Source organism: Haemorhous mexicanus, chromosome 8, assembly GCF_027477595.1.
Source record: "Haemorhous mexicanus isolate bHaeMex1 chromosome 8, bHaeMex1.pri, whole genome shotgun sequence".
NCBI classification, from domain to species: domain Eukaryota; kingdom Metazoa; phylum Chordata; class Aves; order Passeriformes; family Fringillidae; genus Haemorhous; species Haemorhous mexicanus.
In genome coordinates, this window is record NC_082348.1 from 15624279 (window position 1) to 15639260 (window position 14982).

Here is a 14982-nt window from a genome sequence, read left to right on the forward strand (position 1 = left end):
GGAAAGCCCAAGACCATAATCCCACCCTGGTCCCCCCTACTAGTACTCAGTGGGCCCCTGTTCCTTACCCTGATAGTGCCCAGTGCCCCTTCTCCAATGACCCGTAAGACATAATGGACATCTTTGGGAGACACGGGCTCTGGGCTTTTCCACTTCACAAACACCACAGCTCGCAGCACATACTTGCTTTCCATGTCAGGAGTAAAAGTCCATGCCTGAGCCTGCAATCACAAGAGAGAAGAGTGCCCAAAGGAGCTCCAGTCCAGAGATAAACCCAAACACAACAATTGCATTTAATGCACAGTCCCTTCCTCCACTGTAGCTAACCTAGTTCTCTACAGACCCACCACCTCCATCTGCGTCAAAGATTCACACTGGGAATGAATATCCAGATATTCAAAGCCAGGCTGAGGTTGTGTTGTAGAGAGCAAACTACAACTTTGGTAGAATTTGAACTTACCATGGCTTCATAGGGCTGGAGGATCCCTGCAGTGGGGCTGACAGACAGGATCTTTCTGTCTGACTGACGGATCCTCCATGTGAAAACCATGGGTAGCCTTGTGCAGTTTTTAATGGTGTACATTCGTGTAGAGGAGGTCCCTATTTGGAGAGGCTTGAAGTATAGAATTCCATCACCTTCTAAGAGCAAAAGAAGGGACTGCCCACAACTCTGGAGAACAATCTCCTGTGGAATTAAGAGAAAAAGTAACAGACATTAGCTAGAAGTCTCAGCTACCTCTGGAGGAACCTTACAAAGATGTTGCTCCTTCTGAGAGAGAAGCAAGAAAAATCTGAATCTTTAAAATGAGGGGAAGGGCTTTAGGCTGTGCTATCAAGTCAGGCCCTTAGCATTATACAGTGTATTCCAAGAGATGAAAATGCAAGGAACAAGGGGTACAGGATGTTTGGCACCACAAAGGCCTTTTTCTGCAATGTTGACTCCATATTAAATTTTGAAAATATTCTTTCATTCCTATTTCCAAAGAGAAAAATCTAAACTAACCATTAGATGTAATAAGCTTCCCAGTGTAAGTCACTGTGAAAAGGGAAGACTACAAGGGAACAAAACTTTGCTCACCATCTTCCACTTCCCTCTCCTTACCTTGGTGTAAGCAGGATAAGAGTTCAGCTCCAAAGGCAGGACATGCTTCTGCAAGACTGTCTTAACTGGGTGAGTGGAGAGAAGGAAAATCTGGTGTCCTCCTGGAATGATGTGTCCTAAGCTGGGCTTGACCAAAACAGAGGGACAGGCAGTTTGGTCCACACTGAAGGTTATCAAAGAGGTGCTCGTGTTGGACAACAGCATGCTGCAGTAGGTATCAGTGTCACAAACCACAGGAGGAAAAGTCTGGTGGAGACAAAAAGGGCTGCTTTCACTGGGTTTAAAAACTAGCTTAAAGAAACTGTTTTCACTATGTTAAATTCCAGGTTCCAATAAGCACTATCCTGAGTCTATGGAGAACTTTCTAACTGCTTCTTTTCAAGGAAAGAAACTAAACCACCTAAGGGTATACAAATGATGGTCTTTTCCCTTGCCATAGTGGCCCTCATGGGCTCATGGGACTGGTGAACCTATTTTCCAACATGCCATGCTTTATGCCCATCCAGTAAGCAAGCTGCTTGCTGGTGCCTGCAGTTTCTGCATGGACAGTGACATCCTGGATGAAGAATTCCAGCAGGCTAGAATTTGCTCCACTTCATGCAAATCAAATAAAGGCTGCATGGCCTAGATTAGCTGAAGAGATTTCATAAGAGGCTCTCAAGACTATTATTATGTCTTAGGATCAGATCTACCTTAACCTCATAGGAAAAATACCTTACTGTGCTACAGAAACAGCAGGAAGAGAGAGAGAGAACCTTCCCCTCTATCTTACAACCACTTCTCTTTCGTGAGGATTCTGTTTGCCCAAGTGCATGAAGTTTTTGAGGCTCCTGAGCTCCCCTTGTTAGTGCCTATGTCCACCTAAACAGAAAAGAAGGTGATCCCAACAGCTTTTCTCTCAGAACTAATGAGATGGTTAGTACAGCTGACATGGTGGAGGTGGGGAAGCTAATGCAGGAGAAACAGCATACTATTGTACCACAGCAGGAGGCTCCACACCATCAGAAACCACCAAAGACACATCTCAGTGCAATGGGAGACAAAGTAAAGAATTCAGAACACTGAGTGTCTCTGCAAAGATCCAAAGGTCAATCAGTTACACACTTTGGGGACATCCAGGAGGTACTGTGGAATGATGTGCTCCAGTTTTGCTTCATATGTGTGTGCTCTCAGCCTCACAGTCAGGCACCATGACGGACAGATGGTGGCATCGTTCTCAATGTTGTTGTAGTGTCTCATCACCTGCAGACACACAAGAGACAACACAGTGTGTGCAGGAAGGGAGTGTGGCAAGGTGCCTTCACAGAATCACAGATTAATCCGAGTTGGAAGAGACCAAGTGCACATACTACCTCAAGCAGCTGCTTGTTCAATGACACGCCTGGGGCTAAGGAATTGGCATTTTCAGGGAAGAAGAACTGACCAGTGCCAGATGAGAAACAAGGAGGGAGAGACTGGCAAATGCTAAGTTTCACTTACCAGGACATTTCTGGGTGCTAAATCTCCTGTAACTGCAGACTTGTGTAACATGAATCCCATGTCACTTGGGAGAAGAGAGACAGTGCCCTCAGGAGCTTTACTTGTGGAGGGCCAGACACGAAGACCAAGCTTTTGCCTATCACCCAGGCCACAATAACCATTCTTGTGCAGGCTCACGTCTACACTAATAGTGCAGTAATTCACAGTAATTCCTCCTTCAGTGAGGTGTACCATGCTTCATGTTTCTTAGGAGTAAGAGCAGGTCTACCTGTGCACATGCGTGAGCTGTGACTTGTTCTGTCATTTCTCTGCCAGGACACAGGTGAAAGAGAAACTTTAACCTAACGGTGTATCAAAGCAGTGGCCAAAAGAGTTAATAGAGGTGCTAGTTTTAAAGGGTTTAAACAGAATTTTAACTCCCCTGAAATACTTCATTCTGCAAAAAGTTGCTTGCTAGGTCATCTCTAGTCTTAGTAACTCCTACTAACCTTATAAACAGCAAAACCTTCCAGCTCTGCTGCATAAAGACTGTTGACCTGAGTGGGCCTGCAAAAGACATGGAAGGTTGAAGACTTCAGTGGTGGCATGTCACAGATTTCAGGGCGCACATGGAAGGCACTGCCTTGGTTTGGAGTCCACGTAACAATGATATTTCCTTTGGTGTGGTTGGTCACACAGAGAGAAAGAGATTTGTATGGTGGCATGCAGCATCCAAAATCATACTCCCTGGGGCTGACACTAACATGAGCAGGAAACAAGTCCAGGTCGCTGCTTACACCATCGTAGAAATATTCAGCCATGGCATTGGGTTCAAAGTATTCCTTGGGCGGCTGGTCCTCAGAAATCTACGGGATGGAAATATCTCAGTGTGAGTAGGGAAAGTGTGCCTGTGGGAGACACCAGGTGCTGATTGCCTTCATGAGCAAGAGGGCATGCAAGATGCACTTCAGCAAGAGTTCCTAGGACAGCTCAAAGTCTAGCCTTCAAGGAGGATTCTGTTTGTAAGCCCTGAAACTAAAGAGGAAGCAAAAAATGGCCCCATGATTGAGTTAAAGCCAGAAAGAAGCTGAGCTAGGGTAAAAGCCAGCTAACAAAGAGTGTTGGTGTGTACTGGGAACATCAACAGCAGAAAGAAATCAGTCTGGCACTTGCAAGCCCTTCTAGATATGTCTTCTGCACAACAGATAACCCAGCATATATATATACCCAACTCATACCTCAGGGGGCAGCATGAGGGCTCCCTCTTCATCCATCTGCAACTTCCCATTCTTCAGCATTTCACTCAGGATATCAGGGGGGTAGAAGGTCAGTCCCCTCACCATGTTGGTTCGGTACCAGGAGAGGTGTCTTTTCTGAAGGGTGGGTGGCTTAGCTGTGTCTGAATGGCAGGTACCAAAAAAGTCCACATACAGGGGTTCCTGAGAAAACACAAGACAGGATAATAGGAAATAAACTGTCACGTGATTGCTTTGAGAGTTTCACCATACCAATATCTCACTTCCAAAACCATGCTGGGACAGGCTTAGCATCTGCAGTTTTAGGCTGCCATTTACTTTATGTCTCAATGTGAGACAAGAACTTTCTTAAAACTGGAGTTAATATTGAAGGCACTCAGTGCACAGCCATGCAGCTAAAGTTAGGAGAGAGATCTAAACAAGAGCCACAGGGGATGCACCTCACCCTATCCGCAGGCATTACTGACTGTCCACATCCTATTGCTGATAGGAACCTGCACCATGGGGATTCTGCTTAACAAGAGTCCAGGCCCTGCACTTGGGTCACAAAAACCCCAGGCAGCATTACAAGTTTGGGGCAGAGTGGTTGGAAATCTGTTCATCAGAAAAGCACCCATGGGTGATGGCTGACAACCGCTGAACATGAGCCAGTGTGTGCCTGGATGGCCAAGAAGGTCAAGGGCATCCTGGCTTGTATCAAAAACAGTGCGGCAAGCAGGACCAGGGCAGTGATTGTCCTCCTGTACTCAGCAGTTGTGAGACTGTGTCTCGACTACTATGTTCAGTTTTGCTCCCCTCAGTACAAACAACATTGAGGAGCTGAAGTGTGTCCAGAGAAGGGCAATGAAGCTGGTGTGGGGTCTGGAGCACAAGTCTTGTGAGGAATGGCAGAGGGGAAAAAAAAGGCTCAGGGGAATTTTATTGCTCTCTACAACTACCTGAAAGGAGGGTGTACCTCGGTAGGGGCTGTTCTCATCTCCCAGGTAAGAAGTGATAGGACAAGAGGAAATGACCTCAGGTAGTGTTTGGGCAGTGGTTAGATTGGATAATGGGAAAAATTTGTTCACCAAAATGGTTGTCACCCCGGGCTGCCCAGGGATGTAGTTGAATCATGATCCCTGGAGGTATTTAAAAGACATGCAGATGTGGCATTTGGGGACATGGTTAGCGGTGTACTTGGCAGTGCTGGGTTAATGGTTGGACTCAATGATCTTAGAGGTCTTTTCCAATCTTAACAATTATATGATAGCTAACAATGAAAATGCAGTGGGAAGAGATTTGCAGGGACTGCTCAGACAGGCCAGTGCTGTTGGATTACACTGAAGGTGCCTCTAAAGTACCACAGCAATGAAACTACCCTTTGCCTCCCATACCTGGTGGTGGACAAGGCACGTGACTCTGCGGTGGTAGTTCATGGGGTGAGTAGGTCGGAAGGTCACCTTCAGTGTTAGTGTTGTTGTGCCCTCCAAGACTCCACAGGGGCGATCCAAGGAGAAGACGCTCCCCTTGCAATCGATATCAAACTGATAATAGGCTGGGACATCCGACATGTTGCTGATTTTCAGTGTCCGCATCAAGCTTTCTCCAAGATTGATCCAGTCAAAGTCCACAGAATGCTGGAGCAGGGACACGGAAGGACCTAGCACAACATGCAAGATAAGATCCTGGACCTGTCATAGCTGTTTCTTCCAACATGTCACAAGACACTGCCGCACTTAACTGATATTCCCAAACAGATTAAACTCTTGAGCAAACCTACTGGTCCTAGCAAACAGTTAGACATTCACTTAAAACAGTCAAGCAAGTATAAAGCCCAAACCGTGCACCAGGGACAGCCAGATCTCAGCAGGAGTTTAGTCTGTGACTTCAGGCTATGATAACTTCAAGTCCTTCCCCAAGCACTAACCTCTTCCCTCCAGAGAAGCTGACAGCAAGAAATGAGAAAGGCTTTGGTACCTTTACATGAGCCAACCACTTTCAGAACAGTCTTCAAGTGGCATCCAGCAGATGTGATAGTGAAATAGTCAGTACTGTGCTCTCCTACTACTTCGGGCTGAAACCGTACGCACAAGACCAGCTTCCCTTTGGCAGGGACAACATCACTGGACACATTACAGGAGAAAACATAACCACAAAGCAGAGGGTCTTCTGCTCGTTCTATTGTACATGGTGCATCAACCTACAAGTAGAAAAGAAACAGGTTAACAAAGGAGCCAACATGAGCCAGGATGGCTCTGAATGAAGGACACTAATCAGGTAAGAACTGCAGTTTTCAGCAGTGCTGAACACCACCAAGAACACCAAGGCCACCATGGAACCACTGTGCAGCAAACCTCTGTCATTTTGTTCTGATGGAGAACGAGTGGCAACTCAAGCAACTCAAACTCCCTCAACATGCTCAGAAATCAGCAAGCTGCAGCAAAACTCCCAGTGATCTCAGGGGTTGGAGTGCCCCTCCTGGTAGGTGGAAAGATGGCTCAAGGTGTCCCTAGGGGCCAAAATAGCATAAATGACTGGTGTGACCAGGGGAACATGCAGGCAGGTAACTTATTTCCCTCTATCCACAGTTCCACCTTGTTTATGGGTCTTCTTTTCCCAAAAAAACAAAGCTGGTGCTCTGACACCTTACTCAAGACCCTTTAAAAAACTGTCCTGATCCTTGCCTGGCAATGCTGAGCACCCCTGCAGTGTGAATAATAACAGTACAAAAATGAGTGTGTCTTTTCCACTCCCAAGCTGCAGGGCCTGTGGAGGAGTCAGCACTGCTGTCATCTATGTCAGCAGTCTCTGAGTACATCCATCACTTAAGAGGCTGGGAAGGGCTGAGCTGGCACAGGTAACAAGGTGCTCAAATCCATTTGACTTTTTGAACAATTCACTGGGCTGCATTCCCCAGGGGGCAGTGGAAGATCCACCAGTTGCCTGGGACACACACACACACACACACACACACACACCAATTTGAGACTGACACAATTGCCACACAGGATTGATGGACTTGTCCAGGGTGGGCAGGAGAGCTGCAGGGTGCAAAGGACATGGTGATCTGGACCAAGCACAGAAGGGAAGAAGGGGGAAACTGCAATACCACACTGCGAAGGGCTAAGTTGCTAGCAATGTAGCTGGGAGGCAAGGGTGAATGGCATGGCTGGTAGAGGAAGGCTCATCACCTCTGCTTCATTCACATTCACACTTAAGTTATTTTTGCAGCATTAAGGGAGACAAGACCACATATCCCAGGGAAATGTGTCAGCTTGCCAGCTTCTCACAAGACGTCAATCTCCCTCTCCCCATACCACAGACATGTTGAAGATTTCCACAGACTTCTCCACAGCTGTCCCCACTGGTACTGATCCAAAACACAGGACATCCTGAAACTTTTCAGGCTGTACACCTTCAGACTTCTTTCCTGTCACACTCACACACAGGCAGGGGTATTTGGCTGTTAAAGAGAACAGTATACTGGATTAGGAAAGACAGGTGGAACCTTTCTACTCTTGAATATTCAACACTCAACTGGACAAGGTCTGAAGAACCTCAGATAACTCTGAAGTTTGATCAAAGTTGGCCCTGCTTTGAACCAAACAAACTCCCTTCTAGCCTTAATTTACTTAACTCACAATCACATTTTTTGTTTGTCAGTGGCCATACAAGTCACTTCAGGCATGGACTTGCTAATGAAATCATTGCTTATTTTAGCTTGCATCCAGAAAGCTTTAGAAATTTCCCTCTGCTTCTCTGTCTAGCAGGGACAAACAGGAGACACTGAGTGCAGACAAAGCCAGGAGTTTGTGGAGGCTTTTTCCAGTGAATTCCTCTCACTTCCCCTCTGTCAACTCAAACAGGCCTTAGGAATGCTGTTTTGGCCAAAGCATACCACAGGGCATATTGGACCCTCTGTCTCTTCAGATAACACTTCCCAACTGGCAAAAGTACACTAGAGAGTTCCACAGGCCACTTTCAAACTGTGATCTTCACTTGCTCATCACTGGGTTGAGCCAAGTGTGGCAGAGCCTCAGAGTGCAGCCCCTCCATGTATCCCTGTGGAATGCTATTCTAGAGTTAGGGTTAATACACATTTCTTTGAGTGTTAAATGCAAGGAAGACTCACCCAGGGCTTTTAGCATGATTGTCCTTTTTTGTTTCACTTCACCTCCAAACCAGCACGTTGCTGATGCATAATGCACCCCAGCCACCTCGGGCTTGAAGATCACCTTGACCAAGCACTTAGCACCTGGGTTGAGTGTGCCACACTCAGGATTCATGAAGAAAGGACTTGATGTCTCCCAGGAAAAGATGCTAGTGAGATCACTAGGAAATAGAGATACATTTTAGGCAGATCAATGGATCATTTGTTGCCTGTGCAATCATGCATAGGATGGGCCTTTCCCAATAGGTTATTCAGTTAGGATGTGAAGCAACCAGTGCTGAATGGAAGAATCCCAAATTCAGCTGGACAAATATGTGATGCTGTGAAGAAATTTGTCTCTAGTCTCGGCTCTGTTCACACTTTAAAGAATCTTAGTTATTACAGCTAAGAACTTTATTAATGACCATAAGATGATAGCAAGCAAATCAGTTCCACAATTAAATATTTGCTTTTCTTGTATCTAAATTTGCAACTATTTAATTTAAATGACTGTTTGTTCCTCTGTTATATGCTCAGGTGAGAAAAGAGGATTGAGCCATTTCCCTAACACCTTATTCAATTTTCCAGAACCCCCTTCACTTGTTTGATTTCTGCAAAGAACATGATATGCCATCAGCTTTTACTATTTTATTGATCTAAGCTGTGTGCTGCTTACCATCCTTATCCTCCAACATCCTGGGCCTATCACTTGTAGCAAATTATTTCTTCAAGTGGAGACTGAGACACTTGAAATGGCTGGAATCACTTGATTGGAAGTACACCTCCTCCTTGCCTGGGAACTTCACTGCAATCCTTTCTACTGTCCTTCCTCATTAAAACAGGACAAACCTTGGTAACTGGGAGCATCCTTGCTCCTACATGACTAAAATGTTTCCAGCTGGTAGCTCATCTCAAAGGTTGCTTTTCGTTAAACAGAAGCCCAGGCCTTTGCAGTGAATGTGGGATGTTCTGTGCTTGTCCCCACCTAGTTCCTGTGCACGAATGGCTCTTAGCATATGCTGGCAACAAACAGATGTGAGATGCTGAGATGTGCCCACAATGACCTGTACTACCATTCTGCTGCCTTTTCTGCCAAGACCTCAGGGAAAGCAGAGTTGCCTGTTGTTAAGGCAGCCAACAGAACTAATAACCACTGGAATGAGCTGCATTCACTAAAGAGTCCAAGAAAGTGGCAAAATACCTGAGAAAACAGAAAGAGTGTCTGCTTAGCCACCTCTCACTCACCCAACATTGCGCACAGGAAACGCCGCCTCCGTAGCACTGTGGGTAGCACAGACAGGCAGCTGGACAGCAGCCGGCATGGACAGACAGAAGCGTGGAAGCAGAGCATGCAGGGTAACAGAGAACTCACCCTCAGCTTTCATAAAGAGGATGTTGTCTTCATAATCCCTCTGCACAGAAAAGCAAAGGGAGACAGCAGTTAGATGGATTCCACCTTGCAGGTGCTGCAGCTCCGCCCATGAATACCTGTCACTTTCACCACTGCAAGTGTCAGGGGAAAAAATGCTGGCAACAGAGGCACCACTGGAGGCCTCTATGCAGGACAGAGAGCATACGAATCACTCAGAAAAGGCAGGCAGTGTGGAAGGTACTCAGGCATACTCCTCTGTCAGGGAACACCCAAATACTCCCATGAAGAGCAGTTGAAGGCCACATTGGTTTCACCCGGTTTGTTTCAATGCAGATGGATTTCTTTCAGTATTTTCAAGATCCCAGTTCAGCTGAACTGAAGCATGTGCAGCTTTTCTTTGAGCTCCATGAGCACAGAAGTATCAGTCTTCAATTAAATGCTTTGTCAGCTAGAGATCCAAGCAGATAACACACAACTTAAAGATGCAGCATTGACAGCACTGTATAGAAATAGCCTCAGGACATCTGCTAACAAGCCAAGATAGAAGGAATTGAAAGATATGTGTTTTCTATGCTTCCCATTTGTCACCCTCCTGAGTAACACTTATACAGGTAAGGAGAGACCTTGGACACTGCAGCACACACTGTTTTTGCTCTCTCTAAGAAAGGCAGCCTCCTGTTTTAGGGATTGATGTGCTGCAGACAAACTATTCACTGAAAATGGAACAAGGCCAGCAGCTTATTTCATAAAGGGAACACTGAACAGTCATCAGAAAATCATGATACTAAGAGAGCAGGGTACTGGGAACCTGTCCAGTGACCATGCTCTATGGCTAGGACAGAGGAACACATCAAAGACACACAGCTATCGACAAGAGCCAGAGATCAACACTCAGAGCCAAGACAGACACTACAAACAACCCGAAAAATAAGAAAAGGGTCTGGATTAAAAAAATCGTTGCTGTTTAAAATAAAGCTTACAGAAACACCCTCCATCCAAAAGAAGGGCGGCCCCTTACATATCCCGTCGAAAACTGGTAGCCCTTGAATGTAGAGGCTTTGGAATCTCCTGTAGGAAGGCAGAAAGTGAGCCCCTCAACCCACGGTTCTGCACTAAAACCACCCAGACGTGTTTCCTTGGGATCAAACCAGGTGTGGACAGTTTAAGCACTTAACCGTACTGAGTTGAAAAGCAGAAGTAGTACATGAAAAACTGGGAATAATACTTTTTGTGAGGATTCCTCTCATAACTACTGGCAAACTCTGCAGAGAAGTCAGGGATTAGGGCTCCCTCAGGTAATGAAAATCTGGAGAGATCAGAAAGGCCATTCTGCCCACACCTTCTAGGCTGGAATTTCCCCAAGGACTCATGCATTCAAGTGAAAACAAATCAAGAAGGACAAGAGAGGCAGAGGCCCACTGCAGTCCCCCAGAATGCAGCCTGAGCACTGAGGGTTGTTGTGATTTTGCTGCTTTACCTTTTCACTGGGCCGGAAAACGATGGGCAGAGCTACAGACATCCCGGGGCTCAGAGTAATCGGCTGCGGGAAAACAGTGAGGAAGAATGGCGTGGAAGGAGCTCTAGAAAACAAAATAAAAACAAGAGATTTTGTCTGTGGGTGGGCAGCTGAAGTTAGCAGAAAAGAGAATAAATAACCAACACCTCCAGACCGCACAATTTAGAAGCACTTTACACACTGGACCCCAAGGGTTCTCTGGCAGCAAAATAGTAGAGAGGGACAGAACCCAGGTGTCCTGAAAACCTATTCCCAGCTCAAAGCACCTACCCCTACCTTGAACAATGTTTTATGTTTTCAGGACGTGCGGTATGAGCACACCATATAGGGCAGACACATTTGAGTTTCAGAGCAGGGGGGGTCACAGGGACTGCTGGAATGGCTCAGCACCCACAGGCACTCTGGGAGCAATGGTTTTAGGTCACACGAGTGACTGGCTGGCATACATCCACAATTAAAATCTCACTAGACTGGAAATGCCTCACAGACAGAAGTATCAGCAAAACAGAATTTAAAACAAGGCATTTCAATTAAAAGACTTCTGCCAGGAACAAGGCCTGTGTTTCTGAATTAGCAGGTTTCTGTCCTGCTACATAAGGGTGCACCCATTGTCTCCAGCACAGCACTCAAGGGGAGAGAGGGGTGGTGAATCTGAGAAAAGGTGCAGATGTGACTGATACAGCAGGAGTAAGGATGCAGAGAGAGTGTAAGGAGTACAAAGGACAAACAAACTTCCCACACACCTGTAACTCAGCTTCTGGGCTTTCCCATGAACATTTTTCAAGGTCAGGTGTTTGATCACCTCTTTTCCAAGTTTCCAGTCATGCCAACTGAGTGTTTCAGGCACCTCAATGCCCCAGAATATGACTTTCTTCTTCTTTGCCTCTCTTGAAGACACCTTAGGGAGTAGCAGCTTGGGAGGAAGGGAGGAGAAATCACTCAAACAAACAGCCCTTTCTCTACGCTAAGGGTTTCTGACTCTGGCAACGGATGAGAGGAGCCACCCCGCGGCAAAACTCCAGGAGTCTCCAAAAGCCCTGCTCCGGGGTCCAGAGAGGACACCTCCTGGCCACAGCCCAAACAGCAGATACTAAAAAGTGTGATGAAGGGCGGTTTTTTTGTTTCTCCTCTCCCTGCCTACCACATAATCCCCCCAAGTCAGTAGCACTCTTTGCTCCTCCGCTCACCTTCCTGTCATAGCCACTCTTCCGAAAAGAGTCAGAGTTTTGGGGCTCGTCATGCACTTGTGCAAGCATCTGAGAAACAAGAGGGGAAAGTCCTCACACGCGCTGCTCCTGCACCCACAAAGCCTTTGCTGCCAAGAGCCCGGTATTCCCAGCCACCGACGCCGCTGCTCAGGCTCCTGGTGGCGCTGAGCCCCCTCCCCGGCGGGCGCAGCCCGCTCCGGAGCGCACGGCTGTCCCCATGGCCCGTGGGTCACAGCCCGGCCCCTGCGTAAGGGCTCTCCCTGGCGCTGGCTAGCACAGCCCTGCCCACTATCGGCCCACAGAGCACCGTACAGCAAAGCTGTGCTCTGCGGCCTGCCCTAGCTCCATCGAGCCCCGTGTGGATGAGTGCGGCAGGACCCCGCTCCCCACAGCGAGCACCTGCCCAGCTCCCTGGGGCATGGCCCGCTCCATCATGACCCCGTTTGCCCCCGGAGCGGAGCAGAAGCCCGGGCCCCGAGTCACCACCGCCCCCGGGCCAGGCCGACACCCTCGATCCCAGCCCGGCTCCCTAAAGCACCGGGAGCCCGGGGCACCTCTGTGCCGGTCCCGGTGCCGGTGCCGACCGCTCAGCGCCGTGCGGGCCGGCCGCGTTGCCATGGAGACCGGACGCGGTTGCAGCGGCTCCCGGAGAGACGACGGCGGCCGGCTCGGGTCAATCCGCTCGGGCAGCGGCGGCCGCCAGGGGGCGGCGGAGGGACGCGCAGGGACGGGGACAGGGACCGGGAGCGGGGTAGGGAGAGGGCGAGGGCAGGCGGGGTCGGGAGAGCGCGGAGGGGTGAAGGAGGCCGTGAGGGGTTCTCAGGGGTGCAGGGAGGAGATAGAGATCAAGGGCAGATGGGACGTTGAGGGCAAGGAGATGGAGGAGGGCGGGTGGAAGAGGGAGGGGTGCAGGGGTGCAGGAGAGAGCATGGGGTGAGAGGTGCTGAGGATGAGTGCGGGGGGGTTGGCAGCATAAAGCTGAGCCAGCAAAGAGGGGCCGTGAAGTCCGTGAGTGCATCGGGTGGATGAGTGGGGACAGTGCGGGGATTGCTGGATGGCAAGGGATCACAGGCTGCAGCAGGCTGGAGGGTGCTCTCATAGGGATGTAGTGACACCTTAATGGGGCCAGGTCACCCTAAGTTCCTTGGAGCATTGGTGACACAAGTAACAAGTTGTTATCATTGCCAAAAGTAGTTATGGGGCCATGACCAGCAAAGGCACAGTGGGTGGGGAGCCCTGGCTGCATGAGCCCACCAGGTGTCATTCTCATGGGGCACCACCACCACCATGGGACAGTCCTGCATCTTCCCAGTGCCCTGCATGACCTTCAAGGAGACAGGGCCTTCACTTTTCCAGCGGGGAGAGACAGATAGTGCCTCCAGGGTGCGCAGGCAGCTCTGTGGTGGAGAGTGGGGCTGGCCGCATCAAACCGCACAGGGAGGGTGCCCGGCAGAGGCAGGAAGGAGATGCAGCTTTAATGGCATTTGTCAGTGTTTACAAATGAGTCATCCAGCTAAGCAACCCAGCTGTAAATCAGCACTCTAACTCTTCCAGCATCAGTTGTGTCCCCTCCTTTGTCCCCCTAGCTCTGGACGAGTGCCTGGCTCCTCCAGAAACAACCTCATAAATAACAGCAACAAAACAAACCCTCCTGCAGCCACGGTGGGCCTGAGTGCAGCAGGCGCGAGATGAACGCCTCCCATCCATCACTTTAATGATTGTACTCTGCAAATTAAACCTGTCACGGCCCATCAAGGTGAACGTTTTAAGCCTGTGACATGCCTTCAGCTCCCCTCCTCCTCCCTGGCACTTTTGTTGCTTTCCTTCTTGCCTTTTTCTCTCTGCCTCTACCATTCCTGTCCCCCCATTTCAGCCCTGCTCCAGGGTGTGGTACTCCCTGCGGTCTCCTGCCGAGCCAGGTTGCACATCAGGTGACAGATGTCTTTGGCCCTGATGCTCCTGCAGCCACAGGCTGGCAAGTGCCAGCATTTCTGTGCCCAGTCCTGTGTTTTTGCTGGGAGCTGGCACAGCTCTCCTGGAGCAATGGCTCTCCTCGTCTGTTGTCTCCACATGGCAATGGCAGGGAATTGGGTACCATCCTTCCATGCTTCCCCATCCCTTCCTCCTTTCCTTGTATTTCCCCCCCTACACCACATTTATTTCTCTCTTGCCCCACGTTACACCACCTACAGCAGGCTGCTGGCACCTGCTGCTACCCCAGCTCATACCTACTCCCTTGGAGCAAGGGTGCAGCCTCCAAGAACCAGAGGTGCCCACAGGGCAATTCCAGGGGTCTGGACACCTGCATGTCTTGAGATGGACTTCCTGGGGAGAGGGAACCTGGGCAGTGAGGATGCCATGTGCCCAGGGGGAAACTTCTGAGCTGCCAGCAGCCACTGTGGGTCCCCCGCACAGGACCGTCATCCATCCGCCTGTCCGTCTCCATGCTCCTCTCTCCTGTCACCTGCTTCCCCTGCCCACCCCTCTGTCCCAAAACCATGGCATCTGTCCCCCTGCCCAGGGTGCTGCCCCCCAGACACTGACAGGCTTTTCCCAGCCTTGAGATGTGTGACAGCCGCCCTCCAATGCTGACCTGTCCCTTTGTCACTGACTGACTGCCAGAGATGTCCAGGATTCCACAGGGGCTGCTGTGCTTCAGCAATTCCCACCCCCACCACAAGCCCAGGGGCAGACAGCCCTCCCTGCCACGCTCAGGCAGAGACAGGGAGAGGAGAGGACAGCAGGGTGTGGGACAGGAGGGACATCATGGTCTGTCTGGGAATGGGTCACCCAGCCCGGCCCAGCCTGCTCCACTCCAGCAGCTCCTGGTGCACTGCAGTGGTGAAGCAGGGCTGCCTCCACAGCCATCTCAGCAGCCCAAGGGGAGTCCCAGTAAGGCACAGGAAGCATGGGAGATCTATAGGGCCTTCCAGGACTCTCC

At 49.4% G+C, this 14982-nt stretch overlaps 1 protein-coding gene across 1 annotated transcript in view; it reads right to left on the bottom strand.

Moving 5' to 3' along the window:
- CFAP65 (cilia and flagella associated protein 65) overlaps window positions 1-12089 on the bottom strand; it is a 30736-nt gene extending 18647 nt beyond the window's left edge. The window contains 14 exon segments of the mRNA XM_059852880.1: window positions 69-221; window positions 461-685; window positions 1103-1348; window positions 2207-2344; window positions 3070-3426; window positions 3799-3999; window positions 5190-5455; window positions 5773-5995; window positions 7113-7258; window positions 7928-8127; window positions 9191-9357; window positions 10795-10897; window positions 11577-11731; window positions 12021-12089. Coding sequence (XP_059708863.1) covers window positions 69-221; window positions 461-685; window positions 1103-1348; window positions 2207-2344; window positions 3070-3426; window positions 3799-3999; window positions 5190-5455; window positions 5773-5995; window positions 7113-7258; window positions 7928-8127; window positions 9191-9357; window positions 10795-10897; window positions 11577-11731; window positions 12021-12089 — 2649 coding nt within the window.
- Window positions 12090-14982: the final 2893 nt, after the last annotated feature.